Raw genomic sequence first — 23469 nt, 5'->3', positions numbered from 1 at the left:
TTTGTGTTTCTAATCCAAATGTACTTCTCTTTATTCAAACCAGGGGTGATCACTGGTTAGTGCAAAATGCACCGTTTATTTTTTATTTTATTTTCGCCTGAGGGATATCTACATCTTAGCAAGGCCTCCGTTAACCCCCTTTAAAGAAATCTACATCCCAAAAAGGATTTTTTTTATTTTTATTTGTTAAGAACTGAAGCCCAGGTTGAAACGCTGTGCTTCCGAAGTGACCCGCTGCCCTTCCCAACAATTCTGTTCTTCCGGACTGTTGCCATCAGCTCAGGAACCAATAACAAAATGACCAACACACAGAGTAGATTCCTTTCTCTTCTTTTTCTTTTTTTTTAAACTTCCAGAGTTTCTGGACCAACCACACTAAAAAGGAGGTTGGGAGCTGACCCCCCACTTACTTCTAAGCAGTGCTAACGGAAACCCTGTTGTTGTATTTTTTTCTCTTTTAAATTAAAAAATAAGCCAGCATACATAGTAGAAAATTTCTCTTAAAAATCTCACAATCTGTAAATGTAATATATATTTTCTTCTTCTTCTTTAAACATAAAAGTTTACAATATATGGTAAAACAAAAGGCTCAGGAGAAAAAAAATTTAAATTTCCAACAAAAATATAGAGAAAGAAACCTGAAGTTTGTTTGTTTTTGTGTTTTTTTTTAATTAAAGCTGAAGACGTTTTTAAAACCCTGTAAGTTTGAACCAGTGACACTCTCTTTATTTGTGCTGATGGGTTAAAGAAAGGAAAACAAAAATTAAAAACTGCAGTCCAAACACCACCCACGGCTTCGCTTGGAAAAGCTTATTCCTCCCCTAGCACCCCCTTCCAAGATGTTACGTTTTGTGGTTCCCCCCCCCCGCCCCCCCTCCAGCAAAGTAGGTGATTGTCACAAGTTCATATAAGTCTGGGATTCCTGGGTTACGGCTGGTACCAGATATCCTGCTCTGGACAGAACTCCCTGATTTCTAGGAGCTAGCGTCGGTAAGGGTGGAAACCTTGAACGTTATGGTTCTGTCCGCGGCCAAAACCACTGCCCCCTGCAGGCGGCCCACTGGAGGGTGGTACGGAAGGGCCTCCGTAGGAGGGGGGCTGTTGGCTGGGGTCAGCAAAGCCTTGTCCAAAACCACTCAAATCTTGTCCGTATCCTAGAAGGGAGAGAAGAGAGAGAAAAAGGAGGGAGGGGGGGGAGAGTTGGGAGGTGAGCTCCTGACGCACCACATTTGCACATTTACACATTTGCAAGAGTGCGCGGGGTCGTGCGCACAACGCCCCCGGACCCCAGAGAGCTGTTAGTTGGTGCTGTGTCAAGGGGGGGGGGGGTAAATGAGGGGAGGGAGAACAAGAGACAAGCCCAAACCTGCCCCCCACGGTTTTAAGGCTTCCTACTGCCAGCTCCTTTAAAAAAATTTTGGCAAGTCCACCCCCCCACCCATAAGTTCTATCACAGGGGGTTCAAAGCGCCCTGATGTTTTTGTGAGGCTAGTGGATCGCCCAAGACGTAGGGACAGGATGGAACGGCAGGAGTCGGGGGAGTCTCAGCCACAGAGCAGCGGTTCTCAACCTGTGGGTCCCCAGATGTTGTTGGACTACAACTCCCATCATCCCCGAGCTCCGGCCTTGCTAGCTAGGGGTGATGGGAGTTGTAGTTCAACAACATCTGGGGACCCACAGGTTGAGAAAGGCTGCCACAGAGGCTAGTGGTGCCAAGTTTTGAAGGGCGCCAGGGGAAGAGGCGGTAGCTGGACGCAGCGCCTCCTGGCATCGGCTTGCCCTCCAGCTGCTGCCCCCACCTCCTCCAGCCCTGCCATCCTTCCTTAAAAAAAGGTCGACAACGAAACTGGGGGCAGCTTTGCACAAAGGCACCGAATATGCTTAAGGCAGCCCTGGCAGGTGTCCCTTTTTGCAAAAAAACAACAACTTTAGGGCAAAACAGGTTTGATCAGATCTGCAGTTACTCCTAAAAGCAAACTTGGGGAGAATCTGCTGCCTTGGACCAGGGGTGGAGAACACCTTCCTTTTCTATTTTTAATTTTATTTTAATAAGTTTTTATTGTTAAAATAATTCATCATTAATACACATATATTACAAATATACAAGCATACAAACATACATTTCACACACTTTTAAGGATTGTATGAAATGTACGTCTTCCTTTTCTAGATTGAAGGCCACAACGACTCTGACCGGTACAGAAACAGGTCCTTATCATCACCTGCCCACTAAATCCTTTTAAACTGGCAATGGGCCTGGGCATGCAATGCAGGAGGCTCTGACACTGAACTACCCCTCACAGACTCCAGTCTAGGTGCTGGCTGCAGTTTACAGCTGGTAGTTAAATCTCCGGATCGTACAGGACTCTTGTGAAAAACAGCCCAGATCCCCAACGGCTCAGATAAAGCCATTGCGCCAACCCAACTGCGTTTGGCAGGGCGATGCAGCGATTTCTCCAAGTGGCAGAGGATTCTTATGGGGCAGGTTCTTGCGCTGAGCACTCACTCGCACAGGCTTGCGCATATGTTGTGGGAACAGGGAAGCCTTGGAAGAGCGGACCTGCCTGCTCCTTCCGCAAAGAGGAATATCAGTTTTCCTGTTTGTGCAAGCCCTCGCTTCCAATGTTGCAGTGCTCATGCCAGGAAAAAACCTCATGTGCCAAGATTTCTGTGCAAGTGAGCTGGCTGGAAGGTGGTGTTGCTTCTCCCATGCCTTCCTCATCACTGGAGAATGCTCTCAAAAAACGCTCTCAAAAAACAAACAAACAAACCCAGAGGCTTGGGATATTTTTCGAGAAAGTTCAAAGAAAGGAGGCATATGGCAGAGGGGCGAGAAGAATCGCCATTCCGGTTTGGAAGGCCCAGGCGCCCTGACGCAAGCAAAAGCGGACTCAGAACACAGCAAAGACTGGTAACAAAGAGATGCCCAACGTGACCAGAATATGGACAGTGGCGGCCAAGAAGCTTAGATTGCTTCAAGAAGTTCTGCAGCTCCAGCTTTGCCCTCTTATTTACAGAGGTAAATAGGCTCATTAATGCTGCTAATAGCCTAAAGAACAGCCTGTGAAAACCTTTTACCTGACCATATCTACAAAGGCGGCCCAATCACCTTGAAGCATCCATTTAGGAATGCCCACAAGCCAGCAGGGCCCTTCGATGTGCTACCTTAAAAAAGGTAAAGGACCCCCGACAGTTAAGTCCAGTTGCAGACGACTCTGGGGTTGTGGCGCTCATCTTGCTTTACAGGCCGAGGGAGCCGGTGTTTGTCCGCAGACAGTTTTTGCAGGTCATGTGGCCAGCATGACTAAGCCGCTTCTGGCGAAACCAGAGCAGCGCACGGAAACGCCGTTTACATTCCCGCCGCAGCGGTACCTATTCATCTACTTGCACTTTTTGGCGTGCTTTCGAACTGCTAGGTTGGCAGGAGCTGGGACAGAGCAACAGGAGCTCACCCCGTCATTGCGGGGATTCGAACTGCCGACCTTCTGATCAGCAAGTCCAAGAGGCTCAGTGGTTTAGGCCACAGCGCCACCCGCATCCCCGGTACCTTAAACGTCATGCCAAAAGGCTTGTGGATGTAAAAGCTGTCTCTCTGTGCAGCAGTGGAGCTTTGAAACGTTAAGGGAGGGGAAAGGCTAAAAATTCACAGCTCTGCACTTCCTCACACGTTCGAGAATCATGTGCTCCTGCAAAGCCGCAGGTCCGTGCAAACTTGGGGCCTTCTGGATGCAAAGCACCATCTCTATGTCACAGAGCTGATCTCTGTGCTTCCTGCTGAAGCACTTGTGCTCTGGGGGAACACTGAGGCCTACAACTTCCCCACCCTAAACGAAAGCCCCCTTTAAGCCGTGGCCAACCACCAAATTGCCAGGGAGCAGAAAGGTGTCCCTTTCATGCCTGCTCTGTCCAGGCATGTCCAAATCTTCCCTCCTGTGGAAGGCATGCGTGCTCCCCCATACATTCAAGGAGGATGGATGTCTTCCTTGGAACCACCCTACACTTGCCAGAGCTTCTGGATAAGCCTGTAAGGCAAGAGGCTGGTGGATGGGGTGGTACTGGTTAGCCCAACCGCTGAAAGCTTGCAAGGAAGAAGGAATGCCATTTTCTCCTCCCTCCTAATCCCTTTTGTGTCTTTTAGACTGCAAAACTGAAAGCGAGGCCAGTATTTGTGGGCTGCCGTGCAAGGTTTTATTCAGCTGAAGAGTGGGATAAAAATGATTTCAATAAGCAAGGGTGAATATCCCAAGGCACTTGTCTCATCTTTGCAACAGGAGAGAAAGGAAGTAGGTGTATTCAACCAATTTTGTCATGAATAGGGAGATTTCACCCCACGCTTTTAAAAAAACAACAACATAGTACCTAACCCTACTCTAATTAATTATTATTATTTTTTGGCCAAAGCTGCATTGTGCCTTGTTTTTATGCGGGATGCCTCCCCCCACCACAATTCCATTGTACACCCCCCCCCCCAAAAAAAAAGGAAGAGGGGGAAATGCTCTCTTCAAACACAGCGGAAGGTCCTTGCCCCCAAATTTCTCCCAAGAGAAGCCACCCCCTTTCCATGTGAACGCTGCCTGATCTCGCGGTACTACGAATTAATTAAGCCAAGACCCCAGGGCAGCGGGGTGGTTTCAATAAGACTGGCAGCTGCGTGAACTAGAGAAACTTTCAAGGGAGGGGCAAATGTCTCTTCTTCTCCCTGCTCCCCAAAGAGGTGACACCCCTGCAAGGAAAAAAAGGTTACTGTTCCCCCACCCCGCCCCAACCCCTTCCATCCACACAAGAGATCACAAGCAAGAGGATTTGGTGTAAATAGGCTCCACCTACCTAAGGTAACTCACTTCTCAGCCTGACCATAAGTGTGTAAACAAAGAATTGGCCCGAAGCCTGAAGGGTCTTGAGAATAGGTACCCAGGCCTGGCAAGAAATGGAGGAGACCAGGGTGACTAAACCCCCAAGAGAGCCCTGTACAAAACCTACAATTCTCTCGGAAAAGGGGGGAGGGCGGAGGAGACTTACCCAAAAGGCAGCGCTTCGGGGTCACCCTAGCTGAAAAGAACAACGCTGGTCCGCAACAAGGGCGTAGTTATGGGCCAGAACTGTCCCGGCCATGTCTATATATACACACACGCACACACACCCCGCTGGCGGGATCTTAAAAACAGCTAGGCAGCTTTAACGGGATAAAACATGCAGAACAGGGGGAGCTGAACATATATGTAAGCAAGGACTCTTCGGAAGTCGTAAATATGGAAGCATCACATTTCTACACGGAACGACGGGCTGTGGATTGCGGCTCTCCGTGTCTGGTAACATACATTTCAAGGAATCCTGCCCTATCTTGAGAACTAAGGATTTCTGGAGGGGCCTTTTCTCGGAACACGCTGAGGATTTAACACCCTAACTTTATTGTCTTTCAATTTCCCTACACTTCTCTTTCACCCATTTTCTCTCTCAATGAACATTTGAAGCAGCGCATTGATGGGAAACAGGCTGCAAAAAGCTCCTGAGACACGATATTTCGGAATGAAAAGGAAATAACCCGAAGCTATTAGGATAGAACAGAAGGGGTCACAGCATTTGGGGGGGGGGGAGAACAAAAAGGCTTATTTTAAATACAGACAGCTCCCTTCTTACGTCACTGAATCTCAGCCTAATCCTGGTCATTGAAAACCAAAGGCTGAGGAAGCCCTGGGAATCGGGGGCTTGTGCAAGGATGCAGGCTGCAATGTAGGATGAGGTTTGGGGGGAACAGGCTACTGAAAACCAGCTACTGGGGATGGCAGGAGGGGAGCGTGCTAGCGGTTTTGGCTACTGTGAGAATAGGTTGCTGGCTAATGGTCCACTGGCCTGATCCAGAACAGACACTTCTTATGTTCTTCCTCCAAACAGTCCCCTTCAAGACCCTGTCAAAAAGCCACCTCCCTCTTTACGGGTCTGACTAAAAGAAGGCCAACTGGGAGGGACTGGCTCAGTATTTTGGGGTGGCCTGTTCCTTTCCTTGATACTGGGACGAAAATCTTTCCGTGTAAATGGTTAACTGGAAGCCCTTTCCGCTGCTCTGACAAGAAAATGGATGATGAGGCAAAACTTCCATCCGACAAGCACATGCCGCCGCGTGCAGATAATTTCAACAAGGTGCTTCCCGGCAGTGTTCAGATTAACAAAGCTTTCTGACACATAGAGATCAAGATGCTTTTATCCCCCCTTCTTGATGGCTTCTCAAGGTTTCGCTTCAAACACTCGCAGGCATCCTGCTCCCTCCCTCCAAGCCCCAGTTAGAAGCTTTCTAAGTCATTTGACAAAAAAGAAAAAAAAATCTTCAAATAGCTTTAGCACACAGGGCATTCCAAAGTCAAGAGCAGAACCCAATCTGGTTGTGGTTTTTTTAAGCAGGAGGGGGAAACAGGAAGCTTGTAGGATTTTATGTGTTTCTGAAGCGTTAACTTGAAGGGTCTGTGGTGAGCAACCCTGATTTCGGGGAAGGTGTTAAAAGAGCCTCTTCTAGACCACTCAGACTAAAGATGGAATTTTCTACACAACTCCAATACTGGGCTCAACGGATTCTGTACTGATACAGATGACCTGCGCTCAGAAAGCCTGCTGGGAGGGGGGGGGGAGGCGATTTTAGAGGTCTCACGACCTCCTCCTGCAGCCACCCAAGATTTGTCTACTGAAAGCCTGGAGGTGGGCATCTTCTTGTGCCAACAACCTTACAGGAAAGGTGTGTATTCTACAAAGGAGGAAGGAGGAGGAGGAGGAGGAGAAGAAGATGACAACAACAACATCCCTTTGGGGCAGCAGCAAATTAAGAGTACATGGTATGAGAGAGGGGTCTCTGCATAAACTCTGGAACTATGGCATTGGGAAAGGAAGTTATTTAGGATCACATGGACAGAGGGCTGGTAACTGATTAAGTTGAGGTGCAGAAGAGACCTTGTGTCTCGAGCAAGACAGGCGTAAGATTCTCACTCTTCCTTTGAGAGTTTGGCCCTGATGTTTCAAAGACAGGTTCGAATGGTACAAGTCCTCAACAAGTTACAGAACAAAATGCGCTCAGCTGGAAGGCATAAAGACTTCTTTCATCAGACTGCGGAATCCTGGAAATTCAGAAGCTCTGGAGCCAAGAGGGCAAGATTAAGAATCCCTGAATCTCCTCCAATATTGGAATCTGATAAGACTTTGGTGCAAGGAAATTAGGGTTTAAAGTTTCCTGACTACGTACTGAGAATAACATTTGGGTGGCGCTGAAACAGAGCCCTACTGAAATTTGAAAAAAGACCTTCTTATAACTAGAAATTGTACAAAATCTTAGTTTGGTGTGGGAACCTGCATATTCCTGCAAATCTCAAGGTGTAGGAGAAGAGAGCCAATTTTTGCAGCTGCAATATCCATAAGGTGCAAGTTAAGCCTGCAATTTCGACTACCCTTAACTTGTTTGAACTTTACGTAGATGCAAAAATGACAAGTCAGACGACCTTTTCAGAGTCCCGCTCAAGGCTTAGAAGCCAGGGACTAGTTGCTAAAAGACAAAAAAGGGCCTACTTACATTATATGCCAGAAATTCGTGCAGATTCATAGCCCCCTCCCCTCTACTTCTCAGGGTAACAGCAATGTCAAGACAGCTGAAATTCAAGTGGTTGTTATCAGACTTTCAGTTTATCCTACCCTCCCTCTCGTGGATTGGCACCATGCTCACATGACGCAGCCCTGTCTGATCTCAAGGGCCAGCTTTCACATCGCAAGGATGATCGCCGCAAGCCTAAACCCTCCAGAGGCTAATCTATGACAAGGAAAGAGGCAGGGCTCCCCCCTCCCACCCCACTTTTAACAAAGGCAGAAACAAGAAGACAACCAGAACGGATGCTTTGGGTACCCTGTGCAAGCAAAACCCCAATCCCGTTCTCTAGCGGAGCTATCGTGAACGAAACAAAGGGCAAGGGGAGGAGAAGGGAAGCAGGCAAAGCCGGAAGAGGAGCCACACAGACCCCCAAGGCCGTCACTTACCAAACTGACTATAGGGGAAATCTGGCTGGGCGGTTGGTGGCTTGCTCATGTCCTGAGTTGGCTGAGATGGCGGTGGCGGAGGGGGGAAAGCGAGTGGTGTCGCCCCAGGAGTGGCAGGTGGCGGAGGGACGCCTGGAGGAGCAAACTGGTCTGGTGGAGGTGGCGGGGCACCGTATCCAAAACCTGAGGAGGCCGGGGGGGGGGGGGGCGGCAGCGGGGAAGGAAGAAGAAGAAAGAGAAGTCACGGAAAGTGTGAGCGGGGAGGCCCACGGAGGAAGCCCCGAGCCGATACCTTACCTGCTCAACTCAAGGCTAGGGAAGGAAATGGGACCTTTCAGGGACCTTTCCTCCTCTAATTATTACTCACCCACCAACCGGGGACCAGGAGGGAAAATTCAAATGGAATCAGTGCTGGGAAGAGGGCAGAGCAGCCTTCCCCCAACCCTGGGGCTCTCCAGATTTTCTGGGCTGTATCGGCCAGGGTCAGAGTATCATAGTAGGGGAGGCCCGCGCCTTCTGAGACTTCGCGCACTGGCTGGCATTGTGCCAATGACACGCTCCTGCCTTGATCTGCCTTACAGGGTTGTTGTGAGAATAATACACAGCAGGACGGGGCGATGAGAGGTGGGGTATATGCACACACGACGTAGGGCCCCCCTCCCCAACCCGAGCTGCGCCGCAAAGTGGTCGGGAATACTCACTGAAGGGCGGAGGGGTTCCATATCCCTGCGGGAAGCCCTGTGGGGGAGCGAATCCTCCTGGAGGGGTCGAGACGATGTACGAGGTAAAAGGCGGTGGTGGTGGTGGAGCTCCTCTACCTGGAGGAGGGGGGCCATACCCACCTGGGGAAGGGGAGGAGCAGCCAGTGAGGAGGAGAAGCTTGAGAAGGCGGGGGGATGTTACAACGCCCCAAGTCGGCTCCATCAAGCTGGGAGCGACCTATGAGTCTTGGGGGTCTTCAAAATCCACTGCACCAACATCAAGTAGCTTACTTGACATAGGGGTTTTCCACCCAAGAAGTACAGCATTTAAGTGGTTCCCTCCACCCCCAGCCCCACAACACGTTGCTTAATTGGGTTAAAGGTAAAGGTAAAGGTCCCCTGACCATTAAGTCCAGTTGTGACCGACTCTGGGGTTGCGGCGCTCATCTCGCTTTATTGGCTGGCGTACAGCTTCCGGGTCATGTGGCCAGCAGGACTAAGCCGCTTCTGGCGAACCAGAGCAGCGCACGGAAACGCCGTTTCCCTTTCTGCCGGAGCGGTACCTATTTATCTACTTGCACTTTGACGCGCTTTCGAACTGGTAGGTTGGCAGGAGCAGGGACCAAGCAACGGGAGCTCACCCCGTCATTGCGGGGATTCGAACCGCCGACCTTCTGATCGGCAAGCCCTAGGCTCAGTGGTTTAGACCACAGCGCCACCCCGTCCCCTCTTAATTGGGTTACTGATCCTCAAATGATAAGACAACAGACATATAGCGTGGGTGGTGCTTGAAACGACACATAAAAACTGAAGCCCTTGTTTGGGGAGGCTGGGTGTTGCGGGACTACAACTCCCATCACCCCAGTCTGCTAGGGCTGATGGGAGCTGGAGTACAATACGGGGAGGACCCCAGGTTCCCCACTCCTTCTTGCAAGAGAATACAGGTAATGTGAATTGACAACAGGGTGGATGCTTGGAGGAGTGGGTTTTTGTTTTTTAAATCAGCTCTGCAAGTAGGATTCCAAGGGGCACTCTCCAAAACTACTTCTTACTACCTCATTCGCTCCCGCAACATTCGGTCACTGCATATACTTTTAAAGAAGTAGAAAATCAGTAGCAACCAGTCTGGTTTTGGGGCCACATTCTTAAAACTGCCACATGGCAGGGTCCTGTTTTCTTGTACGATGTAACTTAAATAAGTTATGTAACTTAAATAAGTACCCATCCAATTAATGTGTGGCATCAAGCTCTGATCGAAAGCGAGGCACAGCAGTCTTAAGAAACTGAATATTCCTGCCCCCTCCTCCAGCTGCTTAAAAGGGAGCCGGTGTCATGTGGCCAGCATGACTAAGCCGCTTCTGGTGAACCAGAGCAGCGCACGGAAACGCCGTTTACCTTCCCGCTGGAGCGGTACCTATTTATCTACTTGCACTTTGATGTGCTTTTGAACTGCTAGGTTGGCAGAAGCAGGGACTGAGCAACGGGAGCTCACCCCGTCAAGGGGATTCGAACCGCCGACCTTCTGATCGGCAAGTCCTAGGCTCTGTGGTTTAACCCACAGCGCCACCCGCGATCCCAACTTAAATGAGTACCTATCCAATTAAGATGTGGCATCAAGCTCTCATCGAAAGCGAGGCACAGCAGTCTTAACAAACTGCCCATTCCTGCCCCCTCCTCCAGCTGCTTAGGAGGTTAAAAATCCTAAATGCACAAACAGGCAGCTGAAATGATTTTCCTCGGGTCACACTCTTCAGCTTTCGCTGTTAACGGGGCTGTCGAGGGCTACTGCCTACATGAAGTAGTGGCTTGTTTCAAACAATCATTTGGTAGCCCACCCCACTTCTGAACTGGGCAGAGCTCAGCTCTTCCAAGCCAACCAAAGGGCTAGCACGGTGGAGAAATAATAAAAGAGCACAGCTTTAATCCAGCTGTTCCCACAGTTCTCAGAAAGCCAGATTTCAAAAAAAGAGAGAGGACATTTTGCGTTGCTGTACTGGGAAAATGAAGGCTTAGGGGACCAGGCCTTTAAAAGGCAGAGCTTCTTTTTGGCAAATGGAAAAAGCTAGTTCACTTTCCCCTCTTCCTCTTCCTCTCCTTTTCACCACCCAATCTTTTCAGGTTGCCAACAAATGACTAACATGAGTTAATGCGGGCTAGCTACATTTGTGGCTGCTTTCGTTTATTATTAGTATAGTCACACCTTGGGTTCTCTGACAGAATGCATTCTGGGAGTCTGTTCCAGTCCCGGAACCGTTCGAAAACCAAGGTGCGGCTTCCGATTGTCTGCAGGAGTGTCCTGCAGCCAATCGGAAGCCGCGCCGGACCTTCTGATTCCAAAAACCGTTCAAAAACCGGAACACTCACTTCCGGGTTTTGATCGTTTGGGAGCCGATTTGTTTGGGAGCCAAGGCGTTTGAGATCCAAGGTACGACTGTAGGAATAACCTGCCCACCTGACTTGGTTGCCCCCTTTCCCCCTCTTTGACACTTGAATTAAAGCAGAGGGTCATATGGAATTAAAGCCAAGGGTCAGCAAAGATGAAACAAATCCCTTTCCCTCGCCTGAGCTCTCCTTGCTTATCCCACCCACCCAGCTCATGCACACAAGCACCCACTCAGGAATCCTGGGGATTCTTGCTCAAGGGGCTTCAAGATGCTTGCAAATTTGCAGTTCAGAGTTCTTGGGAGGATAACTGCAGAAGGACTAAGCCGATGCTAAAAATTCTGGGTTGCGTGCAACAAAACTCTACGGGCTTAAGTTCATTCCCTTTCAACGGGTCTACTCCAAGCACGACAGCCCTTTGATTTGCTTTAATTAGGCTATATACAATATACAAGGCCTTCAACGACTGTGACATACTTACCGAGTGCTTGTCCCGCTGGTACCCACATCCCTAAAGTGGTGGTGGTGGTGGTGGGGGGGGGTTGGAGAAGAGGAAGAGGGCAGGGAAGGGAGAAAGAAAACACACACGAGACCGGTCAAGATACCATGCCTGTTTGACCAGGACAGCGCTCAGTCGTTTTACAACCTCATCATTTCGGAACTGTGGGGATGTCGAGAAGCGAAGCCTAGCGGGAGAGTTGTTTGGGGCTCTTCTGAAACACGGCGTTTGAAAAACAGCGCCTGAGATGTGGCCGCAGACTAAGCTACAGAGGCCTGCATACTTGACGTGGAGGAAGTAAATGAAAGAGGAGTTCCAAACCCGCATTTGGCTGTCGCGAGCAAACCGCTGCCTGCACCTCTACCGATGAGACACTATCACTTCCGCGCAGGCAGCATCTGCCGCAAGCTCCAGCTGAAGGAGGGCTGGAGGCAGGGCTTCCAAGAGGCAAAGGATTCTTGACCCCTCTGTCTCAAATGGGCTGGCAAGGTCCAGGGGCGCTTCAAAACAGCCTGGATCGTGCCTGTTTCAAAGTTATTTCAGCATGGAACTTGATGGGGGGGGGGGGAAGGAACTCCCTTTCCAATCACCTACCATATTTTTCGCTCCATAGGACGCACCTTGTTTTAGAGGGGGAGAACAAGGAAAAAAAATTCTCCCCCTCTCTGCGCAGCGCCCCTTCAGCGAAGCGGCAGGAGAAACGGAGACCCTTCTATTTCTCCTCCCGCTTAGCTGAAGGGGCACCTACCCATCAGCGAAAGGAACCTGAAGCCTGGAGAGTGAGAGGGGTCGGTGCGCACCGACCCCTCTCGCTCTCCAGGCTTCAGCGAAAGCAACGCAAAGCCTCCGGAGCACGGTGGGAGCGCTCCCACTGCGCTTCAGAGGCTTCGGATTGCTATCGCTGAAGCCAAGGAGCCTGCATTCGCTCCATAGGAGGCACACACATTTCCCCTTAATTTTTGGAGGGGAAAATGTGCGTCTTATAGAGCGAAAAATACGGTGCTCCCTAGGAGAGGCTGGCTGCTGGATCAGGCCTAAGGGCACCCCATCCTCCTGCTCTCGCCATGGCCCACCAGATGCCCCAACGGGACGTGGCGACAGCAGCAGCTTTCCCCTGCCAGCAGCTGGCACTCAGAGGCGTTGACGGCCTCCGACCACGGAGAACCTGAAGACGTCTGGGGACAGAGGCAGAGCAGGTGCCCTTCTGCACCCTAAACTAGCAAGGCACCGTATTTTTCACTCTATAAGACGCACCTAGTTTTTGGAGGAGGAAAACAAGAAAAAAAATATTCTGAATCCCAGAAGCCAGAACAGCAAGAGGGATCGCTGCGCAGCGAAAGCAGCGATCCCTCTTGCTGTTCTGGCTTCTGAGATAGCTGTGCAGCCTGCATTCGCTCCATAAGACGCACACACATTTCCCCTTACATTTTAGGAGGGGAAAAGTGAGTCTTATAGAGCAAAAAATACGGTATTTGCAGGGACAGCTAGTATCGGCCCGGAGGAGCTTGTTCGCGTACAGAGGAATGAAGGCCAAGCCTGATTTGGCCCAGGAGCATCCTGCAACCTGCTGAGGTCCCGAAGCGGCAAAGTGGTACCTTGAGGTCCGTATCCTTGCTGCCAGGTAGGTGGGGGCTGCCCTGCCCAGCCGTTGGCAGCGCTTGGCATGATCCGGCTTCCCCACTGGCTCGTGCCCGTCGGCCCTGGCGTCTGGCTCTTGCTATCCCGAGGCTCGGCCCGCTTCACCTCCACCTAGACAAAGAGAGCGAGGCGCTCAGGGAGGGGAGGCTGCCGGTTAGCTCGCCGCCGCTGTCCCCCCCCGCACTCTGCCCGTCTTCACACACACCCTTAAGTTTAACACTTAAAAAAAGCAAAAGCTCATATCTTAGCACCTTATGACTTACAGCTAAGAACTTAATCGAAGAATTACAAGCTTTTTCCCTTTTTTTTTTAAGGCCGCTAGTTTAGAGAAAAAAAAGCAAGTGTTTCTCGGGTACAATGGGTAGTTCAAGAGGAAGCCGGTCCGAAAGTCTCCACTCCGTAAAGCGGTTAAGGATAAAAGGTGTCCCCGAGCGTGGTTTTTCTCTTCCGTTATGTCTGCTGGTCGGCTTGCTCACGGAACAAGCAGGCAGCGACGTCTTCTCGACAAGACTTTCGGTCTGCGCACACAGCTCTGGTGCTTGGCTTCGCAGGTAAGAAGAATTAAGTTTGCTAGCAAGGTTGAGGGGAACATCACGGAAGAAAGGTACAAAGGCTTTAAGCCAGACCTCTCTTTTTTGTTTTTTTGGCAGGGTGGCGATGAGGAAAGTGTTGTCATTTGTGGCCAAACATGCCACGCAGCTAAATTGCAATTTCGGCTTTGCTCATACCTGAGAAACACACATTCAGTTTCCAGTTGTTGTTGTTGTTTAAAAAAAGAAATTCCTATTTATAAACTTATTTCTTTTACTATTATTTAGAAGTCTAATGGAAGATAGAGACTTACCTTCCCCAGGCTAACGCTTAAAGAACCTCAATTAACTCAAACAATGTCAGAAGGAATGGATGTGATAAGAGAACCTTACATTACATCTAACAAAAAAGTAAACAAACATGCAGGTAATAAAAAATGGACAGTTGAGTCAATAAGAAGCAAAACCTTCATACTGTGTTAAGTCAGAGGTAAAGTGCTTTTGTTCTGTAAATAAGGTGGATGTGTGTGTGTCACACATAAAATGAATGCACCCCAGTGCTTTAATGATATGCCTGGACTACTTAATACAAACTTTCTGTCCAAGATAAACGTCACAGCCAGTTTTAAATCCAAATATGAAGCTAATTTTGAAATTTGGCATGGGGTGGCAGAAGATAACCTCTGAATTATTAAGTGAAGCTGAGCAATGGGGTCATGACAGGGAGAGAGAATAAACCCCCGTTTTAAACTTGTGCTAATGTCGGGACGCAGCTAACAATTTGGACATGCTCAGCCACGCTTTAATAACTCGAGGATCTTTGCCTCCAAAGAGCGCAGGACGCGGTTTGAAGGCCAAAGCCGCAGAAACCTTACTAAAGCCGAGCAGGCCTTCTCTGTGGTCGCTGCCTGGATGGGCGACCACCTGGGAGCCCTGCGTACCTTTCCTGAGCTCCCTGGAGGAAAGCCCAGATATAAGCGCCATGAAGCGAAACGTATGAAATGTGTGTGCTTCAGATTAACTCTGCGTCTGCAAGGCTGCGCAGGTCAGCGCAGATAACGGGCCTCCCAATGTCCCTGAAACAGTCCTCCTCTCTTTTTTGTCAACCCAAACCCTGCAACTGGGAGGGTGCTGGGAACAAGCGATTTCCCACCCCTATGCCCCAAGTCCCAAACCTTGAGACAGTTTGGTTGCTCATTAAATACGGCAAAGGGGTCAGGTGGGGAGAATAAGCTTCTGTAATCATTTTCAAAGGGCAGAAGAGAAAGAAGGCAGAGCGGCTTTGCCGACGCTGCTATTTCAGGGGTTTATCGGGGAGCAGCAGCGCTGAGGAAAGTTCAAAAGCTGCCGTTAACGATGGGGCGGAATTACCAAAATGGCTGGAAACTTGTACTCTATCTGGTCAACAAAAACGTATTTGGCACTCAAACATCGATGGCTCAAAGTCTGCCTTTTCTCCAGCCACTCGCTGAGTAACGTGGCATTTATATCGCTGCAATCTCTTCATCTTTGCCGTATTGAGATTTTGGCTTCAGCTTTGTGCAAAGACAAAGATGAGCAGGGACTCTTTTGCGGTGAGGGGGTGTGTGGGTGGAGAGCATGGCTTTTGAAACCGACTCATATCAGCCAGTTCTCTCCTGGGTTCACAAAACTGGTGCCCACGGCTACAGAATTTGATTAGCAGCTGACGAAACGAGTGAAGCAGTAGCTCCAGTTCCATCTCAGAAGGTTTCAGCAATATTTTAAAACTGCATAACTACTTCTGCATTAACTAGGATATCCTGGCAAGACTTTCTGGATAGCAGAAAAATACTGAGCTTTCAAAAGATACAATCAACTTCTCATTGTGAATTACAAAGCTTGAGAACTGGGAGAGCGTTGGGCATTTTAAAACCCAGGAGTCTATCATCAAATGTCTGCGGTTTCAACCCAAACTGGAGAGCCACAAACACTTTAGATTTTGCACAAGAATCTCTTTGTCGCCCTTTCTCCTTTATCAGAAGCTGGGACAATTTAGAGGCTGAGGCCGCTCTCTGAAACTTAAGCCACTCCTTCCCCTGACTCGCTTGCTCACGTGAAGCTACGCTGAGAGCCAAGGGACTTAAAAGCCGAGTAAGTTAAGAAAGCAGAGTCGGTTCACCCAGAAGTCTCTCGGGAGCGCTGACAACACAGTATGAAGATGACAACAACCAAAAGGTCACTTAACTGCATCGTGGTTAAAAACGCTATTATAGGTAAAAAGAATATGTGGATTCGTATCGAAGTCTCACAGTAAGTGACCCATTTTTTTTCCTCCCCGGTTTGAACCATTCCTTCACGATGCTTCGGTCAATGTTTTGTTCAAATCGCGCCTTTCAAAGGCTGCTGTGCTCCCCTCCCCTCCCGTCCTCCCCAGCTGGAATATGGAATAAAAGGCACACACATCTGAAGGAGTGGTAATGGGAAGCTGAGCCTTTGGCAACGTAGAGATTTCACTGGCGTTGCAAAAAAATTAAATCGCCTTCTACAACAGCCCTGCTGCTCCCGCCATCATACCTCCTTAACACCTTCCAGCAGAACATCTAAAGCAAAACCTTGCCTTAGTTCGTTTGAACGCAGCCAAACGCCATGACAAAATCGCAAGTGGGGTTCTCAGCTATTATTTTAACCCGAGCCGCCCACAAATGCCCATCTGCAGTTTTCCAAATTTCCAGGCCTGCCCTGCACAAGTTGAGAGAGACCCCCGCTAACCAGCCCCTACGGAGGAGTGTTGTATGGAGATGAACAAGCTAGTCTGGTTGGGCACAACCACCTCAGGTCGCTAAATGACTGCTTATTGGGCAGAGACCAAGTGCTGTGCCAGCGTCCTCCTTCTGACAGTTCACTGCCAGGCTTACGCAGCAGTTCAGACTTCCAGGAAACCAGTGGTTTAGCCAACCATGGGAGACTTGCATTAATGCATTCTTCCCTAAGCCGAGGCTGATGGGAGTTGTAGCAGAAAACCTCTGGAGGGTACCAGCTTAAGGAAAAATGTGTTAATGCCCAAAGATAAGAGGTAGCAGGAGTATAGAAGCATGGCACCTGTTCTTGGCCTGCTAAACGCTAATTTATTAGACCAAGATCATTACACTGCCTCTCAGGGGATTTTTTCCCCATCAATCTTCTCTGAAATAAACTTTCGGGGAAGGCCCAAGAGGCCTAGAAATGCAGTCGGAAAGGTGCTGGTTTAAACCTTCTCAGTGCCAAACTTTGGAAGAAGTTACAGTACATTTCCGAGCACAATTCAAAGTGTCGGTGCTGACCTTGAAAGCCCTAAACGGCCTTGGTCCAGTATCCCTGAAGGAGCGTCTCCACCCCCATTGTTCTGCCCGGACGCTGAGGTCCAGCGCCGAGGGCCTTCTGGCGGTTCCCTCATTGCGAGAAGCAAAGCTACAGGGAACCAGGCAGAGGGCCTTCTCGGTGGTGGCGCCTGCCCTGTGGAACACCCTCCCATCAGATGTCAAGGAAATAAACAACTATCTGACATTCAGAAGACATCTGAAGGCAGCCCTGTTCAGGGAAGTTTCTAATGTGTGACATTTTAGTGTATTTTTGGTTTCTATGGAAGCCGCCCAGAGTGGCTGGGGAAACCCAGCCAGATGGGCGGGCTACAAATAATAAATTATTATTATTAATCTGTGGCAATGTGGAAAATTAAATTCTCTGTTCCAAGATGATGGAGACTCGTGCGATAAAACAAGTCACTCGATGAAGCTTCACCTGTGAGGATTCTTCTCCTGTCGCCCCCCCCCAAAACACTCCCCCCCCCAAGCTCCTCCTACCCGCCAGCCAAATTGCCAGTTGCTCCAAGGCTCAGCTTTGTCTTAAGGTAAAATAAAACTACAACTACACACTTTTTTGCCCATGATGTCGTGAAAATGCATGTTGACAGCCTGGTCCACTGATTGTTCGTCCTCGAAAGTAATAAATCCAAAACCTAGCCAACGACGAAGAGTGAATCAAGGTAGCAGGGTGTTGTGACACAAAACAGGATGATGAACAGTATTAGGGGCGAACCAAGGGGTCAAGCAAGGGTTTCAGGCGGCTTTGGGGCGGGCGGGGCTTGGCGTGACGTCCCAACGGCAAGATCTTCTGGGGCCAAGGGGTGGTGGAAAAACATGACAGCTCCCTGTTTATCGTCGCTGGAAATTTGACTGACGGAGAATATATTACGGGCAGTACTTCCAGGGGGCAACTTCTTTGCCCTGCCAATTCATTCCATAAATATCTGAGAAAATCCCAAACACGGTCCTACGCAGAACACACTGCGTCTCCCTTGGAAAACTACCAATGGCCAAATCCAGGACCGCTATTAGCTGACGAAACTGCAGCCTTTTGCAAAAGCGTCTTTCTAAAAAATGAATTTGGGGTGGGAAATGGCGTTGGGGGCGTTGAATCGTTTCCCCCCTGAAACCCAAGATTTCCCCCTTGGTTTAATTTTCGCTTTGCAGCTAGTGCTGACAGCAGCCATTTATTGCTCTAAAGCGTTCAACAGAAAAAAATAAATAAAGCTACAGTCTCTGTAACAGTTATTGTCTCTCTAAGCTTACCCAACATGGTTGGGTAAGCCCATGGAGCCTTATCGTAGAAAAGGTTCATACTTAAAAAAAGACACAAAGATACAGGCCAAGATAGATCGCAGCAGGTCAATCTTCTGCTGTCAGCAACAAGAGCAGGGGCGGGGGGCGGAATCAAATTAAAAATAAATGGGTTGTGGGGGGCTTTTAAGAGCATCTCCAACACGTAAAAGGAAGCCAGGTCCACGATGCAGCAGCCTCTATAGAGAGAGCGGCTGTTTCACTTGTCTGCAGGCAGATGGAAGTCTTGGCAGGGTAGAAGTGGAAAGATGGGCGCTTCTGCACCCGAGAGACAACCGATTCAGAAACGTCCGCTATTTAAAATGGGAGGACGCCGTTATCGGAGACAGCTACCGATCGCCTACAAGGAAGAAAAATGTGCTCTTTTGCTCTTCGCTCAAGGTTAGGACCATAAAGAAGGATGATAGCCGAAGAATGGATGCTTTTGAATTATGGTGCTGGAGGAGACTCTTGAGAGTCCCATGGACTGCAAGAAGATCCAACCTCTCCATTCGGAAGGAAATCAGCCCTGAGTGCTCACTGGAAGGACAGATCCTGAAGCTGAGGCTCCAAGACTTTGGCCACCTCATGAGAAGAGAAGACTCCCTGGAAAAGACCCTGATGTTGGGAAAGATGGAGGGCACAAGGATAAGGGGATGACGGAGGACGAGATGGTGGGACAGTGTTCTCGAAGCTACCAGCATGAGTTTGACCACACTGCGGGAGGCAGTGGAAGACAGGAGGGCCTGGTGTGCTCTGGTCCAGGGGGTCACGAAGAGGCAGACACGACTAAACGACTAAACAGCAACAAGGTTAGGAAGAAAAATGAGAGGCAAGCAAGGAGATTCGAAGTAAGGAAGACTGCAAACACCAGAAGGGGAAACTAAGCAAAAATTTGAGTTTCCCAGAAGTGGAGATCTGCAATCGAGGCAGACCCAGATAAGAGGTGAGGGGGTCACGGGCGTTGGCAGGGGTCTTTTGTGAATAAGAAAGACAGCAAGGAAAGGGCGGATGGAAAACGAAAAAGTTGTCAAGGAGGCAAGCTCTAAAAGAGGCTGTTGGATCAGAACCGCTTCTATAAGAATGTAGCGCAGGTGGACAAGGGGTGAGCAAGGTGAATGATTGTTTGACAACAGGAGGAGTGGGAGAATGTTGGTGAAAAGGTCTTGGGGACCCTAGCAGCATTTCAGGACACTGGAAGAAATCTGGGATGTTAAAATTCACAAGATTTCCCTTGCAGTCCAGGAAGCTTTGCCGAAGAGCAAAATAGGTGCGAAAGGCCTAAGAAGACAGAAACACAAGGAGCTTTGAGAAGGGGAAAGCCTAAGGTTTAAAGAACTCGTTGCAAGGGGGAAAGTTTGGCATTCAGGGGTGGGAGAAAACAGATGGGTGCACCCACCTCAGATATTAAAAGTTGGGGATCAGCTCGGCTGGGTTTTTTTTTTTTTTAATTATGAACTCTTCCTCCCTTAAGAGGGGAGATTGCTACATTCCAGGACTAGATGAGTAGCCGGCTGCATTCTGAGCCCCAAGCCACAGTCTGGCTGATCGCTGCAGCTCTCTCAAGTTCACCTCAACGAGCTTCGAGAGCTGATCTGCAAGGGAGAAAAGCACCTCAAGAATTTCTCTGTAAGCCAGAGACTCAAACAACCGAAAACAATGCAAGAGTTTTTGGATTGGTACAAATTTTGCGTTCTGCAGATGTGTAGAATTAGCTGAACGCTGCATGCAATTCAAAGGTGCTCTTAATTTTCAGTAGCAGGCAAGCTAAAATAAAGTAATGACCATGACGCGTTTCTGAGAGCCAGTGTGGTGTAGTGGTTAAGAGCAGTGGACTCGTAATCTGGTGAACCGGGTTCGATTCCCCGCTCCTCCACCTGCAGCTGCTGGGTGACCTTAGGGTAGTCACACTTCTCTGAAGTCTCTCAGCCCCACTCACCTCACAGAGTGTTTGTTGTGGGGGAGGAAGGGAAAGGAGATTGTTAGCTGCTTTGAGACTCCTTCGGGTGGCGATAAAGCGGGATATCAAATCCAAACTCTTCTTCTTCTTGACTTTAAGTGTTACCTCAAGTGTTCAGCCACACTGTCAACTCTGCCTTAGTATAAAGCTTTGCTTTGCTGCTGGCTTTATCATGAAGCCATCTTCCAAGACAAGATTGCAACAAGAGTCGTAGGACTTCAAAGCGTAACATTTACAAAGCTGCTCTTCGTAAGTAAGCAGCATAACAGACCCCGACCCAAAAAGTGGACCAAATTCCTCTATAAGACATCTGCATCCTTCCCATCAGTGGTTCTCTCAAATCTATAACTTGGTGCCAAGTTGGAAAACTGGTAGGATGCGGTGGAGGCAGGGGGAACCAGTTTATATCATAGCTCAGTCATGAAATCACTAGCTGGCTGAAATGAAGCCAATTAGTATTCAAGCGCACGTTCCCCTTCTGTAAAATGGGAATAAGGGGTGGGTGCCCAGTATACGAGTCAAGTTTCCTAACAGGCATACAAATGACTGAGCAGAGATTTTAAGGTGAAAGAAGGAAGTTTAAGATCTTAAGAGGGCAAGAGATTGAGCAGAAAGAGACATGAAGAATTGGGACAGGAAGAGCATTTTCCGCGGATGCTTAAGAGAGGAACTAGGACAGCCAGGGAGACTTCACAAGTTATCAATGTGATGTACCCAACAGGGCAGCCACCGATGGAAGAGCCATTTGCTCCTCGCATCCCCCAGGGGTCTAACTGACACATTGGCACTTGCAGTGAAGTTTACAGCTGTGCAACTGAGTGAAGGAAGCACAGGGTTGCAATGGAAACCGCAGGACGCCGCAGACAAAAGTGGTTAAGAGGCAAGCGGTGTAAACGCAAGACTCATGTTTGCCCCCAGTTGGAATGGGTGGATCGCTAGTGCAGGTTGCAGGATCATGTCCAACTGGCTGAAAGCTGCCAGCTGAAATCTGCCACACCAACACGCCACCCATGTTTGGCATCCGGCGCCAGACACACTTGTGGCAGACAAGGCTGAAGCTAAACGTGGCTTGCCCAGCAGCTCACGCCCTTCAAACCTGCTGGTGGTAGCTAATTGCATAAGCGAGGCTTTAAGGAAAAAGACAAAAGGAAGGAAGCCTTCAAAGTTTCCTGCTTCGTCACCGGGAAAGTTGAGCTTTCGGGGGGCGTTTAGGTAAAAAAAGTCATCACGTCTGGGTCTTGTTTTCATGGTGAGCACAAGTGCGGGAAAGATGGTTCAAAGTAGAGGCAAGGTTCTTTCATTGCCTCTCCCAACTTTAAGGTGGGGAGACGGGGAACCATGCAAGAAGATGCTGCTCTTTATTGTGTCAGTGAATTTTTCTGTTGAAACAGTGCAAAGCCGTTGCAAAACGAATTAAAAGGCATCAAAAGAAGAGAAAAACCGCCCGCCCCCACTCCTCCTGCCCCCAAATATTGAAAACTTTCAAGTTTACACTCCAAATAAAGACAGAGGCCCGAACCCCTCCTCCATTTGTGGAAATGGCCTGTACCTCTGTGATAATCTATCACCTAGAGAGAAGAAAATCTAAAGAGATATTAATCACAAACAGTTCACAGAGAGAGAGAGAGAAGAAAAGGAAGGGGAGAGGGGGGAAGAAAGAACTTAACGTTTACTGTACTTTTACTATGAAACACTTAAATATGCCACTAAGGATGTATGTCTAAATTAAAATAAAAACTAAGACTTAACAGCTTAATCAATATGAAGTGAAGAATTTACATATTGCTTTAAAATAAATGGAGTCAACAAGGAAGAGTGGAAAAGTCTAGATGGCAAACTGTTTCCTAGCATGTCTGACATGCTACCGGGTGGGTTAGGTGCAACTCACGCAGATGACGTTTTTGTTTGAAAAAATACTGCCTCTAAGAGCCAACTGAAAAGTGATTGGTGGAATGGAAAGCTAGACAAGACAAGGGCCGGTTCCCATTGGGGCTGAAGCTGAAAAGGCACTGCTGACTCAGCCTTTGGAGTTCGGGGAGAAACTGCCCACTAACTCAAACATAAAAGCAGTTACCCCTCAAGGGTAACAGGGGGCTTGCCTAGACCCTCGTCTGCGAAACTTTTCAAGAAGCAACAACAGACGTGGCCTTTGGCCAATGCTTTTAGCTGAAGCCATTTAACCACAAAAAAGGGCAAAGCTGAACATATGTTCTAATCCTGCAGTTACTGATAACTGCAGCCTTGGAAAACAGATTTTAAGAGCCCGTATGCTCTAAAAAGGACGCGGGTGGCGCTGTGGGTTAAACCACAGAGCCTAGGACTTGCCGATCAGAAGGTCGGCGGTTCGAATCCCCGCAATGACGGGGTGAGCTCCCGTTGCTCGGTCCCTGCTCCTGCCTACCTAGCAGTTCGAAAGTACGTCAAAGTGCAAGTAGATAAATAGGTATCGCTCCAGCGGGAAGGTAAACAGCGTTTCCGTGCGCTGCTCTGGTTTGCCAGAAGCGGCTTAGTCCTGCTGGCCACATGACCCGGAAGCTGTACACCAGCTCCCTCGGCCAGTAAAGCGAGATGAGCGCCGCAACCCCAGAGTTGGCCATGACTGGACCTAATGGTCAGGGGTCCCTTTACCTTTACCTTATGCTCTAAAAAGGGGGCGGGTAGGAGAATGTATAAGCTTAATGACTGCTTCTTTTCACTCCTCTTCTTTTGCCTATTTGAAACAAGCAGCACAATTCAGGTGTCAACCTTTTTGTTAAAGAAGACACCTTTTGGAGGCATGGGCAGGTAAGGGTGGAGACAGAGACGGACATTTAACACCTGACTTCAAAAGCAGTAACACACTGGAGGATGGAACTGCATGAATTACATGTAGCAGTTTGTTCAGCGGAATAATTTCCCGAGGCAATGTGAACAATATCGGTATATTGTGTGTTGATGTTGTGAAAGTTTGCCATCTGACATAGGGAGAGGATAAAGAAATTTCAAGGACAAACTAGATTCTCCTTTACCTCGGGGCCGCTGCTTCTCTGCATCATAGATCATGACCACTTCAGTGACCTAGAAAAGAGAGAAGGGGAAAATTCGACTGATGAAGCTCCCACAGGAGGGTTAACACACGGCAGGCAGCAGGATGAGGCCATGCAAAGAAAGTAGAAGC

The 23469-nt window shown here is 48.9% G+C and overlaps 1 protein-coding gene across 8 annotated transcripts in view; it reads right to left on the bottom strand.

The window, feature by feature from the left end:
- The window catches only part of DAZAP1 (DAZ associated protein 1), a 52882-nt gene continuing 29413 nt past the window's right edge, over positions 1-23469 (bottom strand). For 3 of the 8 annotated variants that reach the window (XM_028713843.2, XM_028713841.2, XM_028713842.2), the window contains exons 6-12: positions 23321-23369; positions 17630-17712; positions 13185-13338; positions 11572-11601; positions 8709-8849; positions 8008-8190; positions 1-1154 (exon numbers count right to left, since the gene is read on the bottom strand). In XM_028713843.2, coding sequence (XP_028569676.1) covers positions 982-1154; positions 8008-8190; positions 8709-8849; positions 11572-11601; positions 13185-13338; positions 17630-17712; positions 23321-23369 — 813 coding nt within the window. In that variant the 3' untranslated portion in view covers positions 1-981. Of the gene's footprint in view, positions 1155-4827; positions 4918-7549; positions 7626-8007; positions 8191-8708; positions 8850-11571; positions 11602-13184; positions 13339-17629; positions 17713-23320; positions 23370-23469 lie in introns of those variants that run through there. The other 5 variants (XR_003704473.2, XM_028713844.2, XR_003704474.2 and 2 more) reach the window with 5 other exon arrangements.

The sequence above is a fragment of the Podarcis muralis genome, chromosome 18 (genome assembly GCF_964188315.1).
Source record: "Podarcis muralis chromosome 18, rPodMur119.hap1.1, whole genome shotgun sequence".
In the NCBI taxonomy this organism is placed as follows: Eukaryota; Metazoa; Chordata; class Lepidosauria; order Squamata; family Lacertidae; genus Podarcis; species Podarcis muralis.
Note: the sequence above shows the minus strand (reverse complement) of the source record. Positions and strands in the feature narration are given on the sequence as shown.